General features: G+C 42.2%; 1 protein-coding gene across 3 annotated transcripts in view; it reads left to right on the top strand.

Moving 5' to 3' along the window:
* Positions 1-5496, top strand: part of ARIH2 (ariadne RBR E3 ubiquitin protein ligase 2) — a 203708-nt gene extending 198212 nt beyond the window's left edge. For 2 of the 3 annotated variants that reach the window (XM_078661794.1, XM_078661795.1), the window contains 2 exons: positions 1548-3685; positions 3961-5496. In XM_078661794.1, coding sequence (XP_078517920.1) covers positions 1548-1619 — 72 coding nt within the window. In that variant the 3' untranslated portion in view covers positions 1620-3685; positions 3961-5496. Of the gene's footprint in view, positions 1-1547; positions 3686-3936 lie in introns of all 3 variants that reach the window. The other variant, XM_078661796.1, reaches the window with a different exon arrangement.
* The last annotated feature ends 504 nt before the right edge of the window (positions 5497-6000 follow it).

A 6000-nucleotide genomic window follows, 5' to 3' on the forward strand; every position in this document is an offset into this window, starting at 1 on the left:
CCCTGGGCTTCCGCACTTATCTTTTTTTTTTATGAACGAAGCAGTGCCCGGGATGGGCCAATGACGCACTAAGAAAAATGTAAACCAAGTGTTGGCCGGATGAGAAGATAAGTGGGTATTAAAGCCCGGACGTCATGGGCCTAATATGAACTCTGTACTCAAAGATACTGGGAGGGACTTAATGAGTCAAAAAGCACACTGAAACGTTTGGCCATTCTTTCAAGCATGTTGCCATTTTTGGAAGGTTTCTGGTGATGTTTTGGGTCCTCCCCCACACTGGCCTGTGAAAAAGAATTCAGAAAATGCGCATGCAATTCATATTGTGATAATATTTGGGATCGCTCCAACAGACTCCCATAAATCAACCACATTAAAAATAAATTAAAGGAAAACGAAAATAAAAACGAGCCCGCAAGTGGTGCGCGCGCGCGCCACAGCGAGCGATCGGTTTTCCATTATCGCGCCCGTGTCTGGGCATGATAATTGAAAAACGATGTCTAGCGTGTGGGTTACAGACACCAATAGGCCATGGGCAGAGCAACGCGACCGCCTATGGCCTATTGCGTGCTGTCTTTCTAAAAAAGATGACCGCAAACGCCAATACTGTGGCTTAAAAGGAATCGCACGAGCGTGTGTGATTCCAGGGTCCGTTTTTGAACCCTCCACAAAAGGGCTCTCACCTGCGCGAGCACTGCTACGCAGAGCAGCGCAGGGCGCGAGCCCTAAAAAGGACTCTGAATATGGGGACCATTCACAAGAACCTCTGGGTCGCAGTTTGATGTGACACAGGGAATGGACTGACCACCAAATGGTGGTCGACGATGCCTCTGGTGTGGGTGGAGGGGGGTAGAAGGACAAGACACAATTGCAGACTTAACCACCAGATGGCAGAATTGATGCACAGCATCTGAATCCAGAAGAAAACTCTTCAGGCTGCAAAACTACTGCTCCTTGTAAATCATTTTGTTTTCCTTTACTCTAACAGTAGTTCTTCAGTGAGGGCTGTTTACCAAGTTTACAACCAACCCAAACTACTTCCTCTCATTTGAGATTTAGCTGCATTACTAGTCCTAAAAACACAATGCTGGTCTCTCTCTGCCCTAAGGTAAGCTCCTCTCACTGTAGGTTACCGTTTGAAGAAAGAACCAACATTTACGAAGGGCTGCAGTTGTGACGTGTTTTTCTGTGAATTAAAATCCTAAAGACTTTTTTGAAAAAATTTGAAAGATGGAAAAAGGCTGTTAATTAAAAACTAAACTACGAATTTGAGATTTCTGAGGTCCTATTAGTTGGTGGAAATTGATTCTACAACTATAAATCTAGGGAGGATCTAAAATTAAGGCTGTACATCTTTGACTGCTAGCCCTATGATCGAAAAGAAGAGCAGGTTAGTGGTGATTCCTAAGCACCTGGTGGGTAACTTTTGTTGAGCATCTGAAGTTGTCCCAGTAGTTGAATCGCCTTTATTTCTCATTTCATACATCTTAAAACTGGTATTAAACAATTGCTGATAATGTTGCTACATCTTTCTTTCTGTCCTACTGCAGGATTTGGAAAATCAAATGCACATAGCGGAGCAGCGAAGAAGAACACTGCTGAAAGACTTCCATGATACATAAGGGGACGTGAGGGGGGAGAAGGAGCAACATGCATGGGAGTGAGCGAGAAAGCGAGACAGAAGTTGCATCGCTGGCAACTGGCCCGTGGTCTTGAGGACAATGGACAACTTTTCTCCAAATTTCCTCCCTCAAAGCCACCTCTCCCCAAAAAGTACAAGTTTGTCCTTTTCCGTTTTCTCATTTCAGCTTTTTTCTGCCACAATAGCTGCCAGATTTCTGAATGGCATCTTTCAGGGGACTTTTTTGGATGGCTGTTAATAGTATTAGATTAATAAAAATGTACGTAATTTTCAACGGTTGTAAAATTAAACAAAAGACTAGAATAACACGAAAACCCTTTTAAAAATAAATTTGAATCGGACTGTGTTTTTTTCTTTTGCACACATTGTGCTTTTCCATTTTAGTCCCATACATTCATAAACCAAATTAAATCACTTGGCTGAGCCCTTTGTATTAGAATGGCCATCCTGCCCTTTCTAAAGCCGTTTTTTTCACCTTTAATGCGGGCTCAGTAGTTTGGGGTACAAGCCTGCGATTGCATGAAGTAAGCAGGTGCTGTACTTACTGCTGTTAGAAGTGTGTCTTATGCTGGGACGGTTGCTGTGCCTCTTGCGGCGCACTCTTTCTTAAAAGATGAAAGTATGGCTTCGACCCAGGTAGGATCCTATGATGCTAATTAGTAAGCGCTGGAGTACTAAGTCTGAGGTGAGCTTGTAGGATAGTGCGGGAGTGCTTGACATTGTGAGCACCTAATGCTGCAGGCTGCTTATACACTTACTTTGCTGTAGCTGGGTGACCCTAGAATGCTACTCACGGGACAGTAAAGCGCACACTATTATCCCGTTATGTTATGTTGATAGCTACGAGAGCAGAAATTCAACATGACTTCTTAGGTCAAGCATGTTTTTTAATTCCTAGAGGGTGTCAGTGGTTACTACTGTGTTCATTATGCCCAGAGTTGAAGATAACAATACCAGTGATGCCTTTCAAGCCTCTATTGCTTGATGGGTTCTGAGTATACTGAGGGCTTGGGGGGTATATTTTAAACCCATAAACAATTTGCACTTTTTTTCTTTTTATATGGGCAGATGCATTTGCTGGCTTTGTTCGTTATCATATTGAGTAGATTGAAAAATGTGAAGCAAGATAGAATAATAATTTTGCTTTATTACTTAACAAAGTTTACATGAAACCTTCTCGATCCCACAAATTCACAAACACATTTTTAAACATAACTATTTCACGTCTTTTGTTGTGTTTTTAGCCCCTAAAAAACAAAAACAAAATTGCACAAATCCTGGTACCTGAGCGCTGTACTCTGGACGAGTATGCCTGTTTCATTTAAACTTCCAGCTGTGTATCTCTCTAGTCCGATATGTATCTGCAATTCCCTAAGTGAAATTAAACATCAGAAAATTGGAGGAAATACATTAATTCTAACTGAATTTGTGTTACATTCTGCAGAAACTAAAGTGTGAGTGTGAGGTGCTTTTTAGATGAAGTACCTATGAAATTGTGGGCCGTCTTTTAAAGAGCACTTCGGGAGGTCAGTTTAATTGGTTGGTGCAGTTAAGCGTTATTAGCAGTTTCTTCTTGGAATACAGCACATGGTAAAGATAACAAATGCCAGGCTGTTTTGTGCATGTCACTTTTAAGAATCATTACCCGAGACTGGCAGAAGTTTACAAACCTCACTTATGCTTTGGATTCCAAGTTTTTAACTTCATTTTTTTGTCTTGTTTCAAATATTCCGACTTTACAAATACTCTGTTTATACTCCTCCTTACATCACGTCCTATATTTCCAAATCGTGTGGCTCTGTAACATGACCCTGGTGCACGGTGCTACCAGTCCATCAACACATGGAGCGCTCCCCCCTAGGGAAAGGCCACAGCCGTCGGGTGGACACCTTAGTATGTCTTGAGCATTGAGAGGATGGTCCCAGGCAGCAGAAGTAAAGAGTTGCCTGATCCCCCACGGTAAGATGCAGGAAAGCTCATGCTGTGCATGGCCTTGCCCATTGGCTATATTGTAATCAAAAAGAGAGAGGAGAACTAGAGAGGCTAGTCTGTTTCCCCAGTTTATATGTTAGCAATCAATGAGAACTAGCTCTGGTTTAAATTGTTTGTATGTCTGCGGGTGGAGGAAAACCATTAGGTTTTATGAAGGCCCTCACCCACCAACCTAGTTGGTGGCATGCTTCATCATCGGGCCCCACCCGAGGTACCTCGGGTGGGGCCCGATGATAAAGCATGCCACCAACGAGGTTGGTGGGTAAGGGCCTTCATATAATCTAATGGTTTTCCTCCACCCGCAGACATACAATTTAAACCAGAGCTAGTTCTCATTGATTGCTAACAACTTGCCCATTGGCTGCCATTTCTCCCTTTCCATCTTCCTGTATATTTTCCAGACAGGTGAAGATTGGCTTGAGGCATTTGTAATGAAATGTAAGCTTTGGATACAAAACAAATGCTTCATAGAATGGTGTCAATGCTTGTCTAGTAATCAGCAAAATTAGATGTTTCTGTGTTACATACTGGCGCCCAAGATATCCATGCAAACCCAGTGGAATGCGGCTAATGTGACGCTGCCCTCCATCCAGTTGGTACCTATTGATTTGTCAGCCTCTGTAGTCAATGGTGCTTCTGGATGTATAGGAAGCAAGTGAATAAAGAAGTGCCCATGACCTTTTCAAATGAGGAAATCCTGCGTAGCCTGGTCCCTCATCGTTAAGATTCAATGGTTTGTTCTGACAGTTAAGTCAACTAGCAGCATTTGTTTCACATCTTCACTTGTATCTGTGTTTTCATTCTAAACACTAACGTCATACTCTTTACATTATGTTTGTAGCAACTTCACGTTTTCTTAAGGATGGGTAGTCTTCCCAGATCATTCTGGTTTATGCCGCCCGCCCATGGTAGGTTGGGGTGCTGTGCAGGACTGCTCATAAGAATAGTAAAGATTTAATCGCTGGTTTGTTTTTGGCAGTCACCCCAGGTGGGGAGAGAGCAGTAGCTTATTTAAAGCAGGAGGTTTCCCTATTTAGAGGGGGGAAAAGTGGATTAATATCCAATTATTAGTCATAAAGAATATGTTCATGTCACCTGTAACTTACAACACTGGGTTAATAGTAAAGAAATAGCTTGTATTATCCTCTTCTCCCGCTCTTCGTGATAAAATCACTTTGTAGTTTATCGCCAGAAGATGTTTGGAGGAGCTTCTTGACTGACTTCAAAATTACATTCGCCCGTTTGCACAGTGTCTTTTTGATGAGCGTTTCCTCTTTGCGTTAATGGCTAGAAGCTTATACGTGATCGACCAAGTTCTTTGTTTGTATCATTTGGAGAGTAAAGTGCGATGAGGAAACAAGAAGTGGAGAAGTTTGGAGGTTGGTGGTGTGACATACTGTGACTCCATGGTGCGAATGTCACTCTCAGAGTTCCTGGGGTCACTGCGATCTTTCGGAACTCAGTGGAACATTAGAAGGTTTCTGTATCATTTACTCCTTGAAACGTTAGGAGGTGATGACTAAAATGTATTCTATTTTTTGTATTGCTTGTAAATGTACCAATCTTCCACCAATGTGCACATGGCTTATTACCTCGGTTGTTGGAGCAATGTAAGATGGAGTATTCACTGTCCTTCAAGAAGTAGCAGGCACTGCCTAGAGAATGTCAGTATTTCTGTATACAGTGTTACTGTTGGGTCGACTGATTTGCCCTTCATGAAGACATTGTTGAGCCCATGGGGCTGGCAGTTGGATTTCTTATCAAATACGTTCTGGTGGATTATCAGGGAAACAGAGCTGCCCTTTATTAAGCATTTGCCATGGTCAAGTGTTTTACTTGAAATAAATTGTAAATTTCTAATGAAACCGGAGTTATGTATTTTGTACTTGTGTTTTTTTCTGTAAACTTTACTTGTGCATCAGATCCTTTTCCCTCCAGTGTCGTGGAATGTCCGGCACCACTACTTATGAGGACTGAAGCACTCTTTCCCCAGCAACATAATGGTAAAGTATTTTAAGCTAAAGCATCATCATCACGCCTCACATATCATATATATGTGGGTCTGTGTGTGTGTGTGTCTTTTTAGTTCTCCAGTATTAGGGTGTCTTTCATAGATTCACATGCCTGAATCATTCCCCGTCGTCGGAGTGGGAGTCTCACGGTATATAAAAAAGCAATAATATGCTATAATAACATTGGAAAAACCAGTAATTCCCAACCAGGAAGTAAAGTAGCCCAAGCTACAGTAGAAAAAACTTCCACACTCATGACTATCCTAGTCATTTTGTATAGTCCAAACTACAGCCAATCAGGCAACAGCACCCACCAGAACATTCTCCCCAGAGGCTCAGGCTCTCAGATTTTCTACC

The sequence above is a fragment of the Lissotriton helveticus genome, chromosome 9, assembly GCF_964261635.1.
Source record: "Lissotriton helveticus chromosome 9, aLisHel1.1, whole genome shotgun sequence".
Taxonomy (NCBI): Eukaryota; Metazoa; Chordata; class Amphibia; order Caudata; family Salamandridae; genus Lissotriton; species Lissotriton helveticus.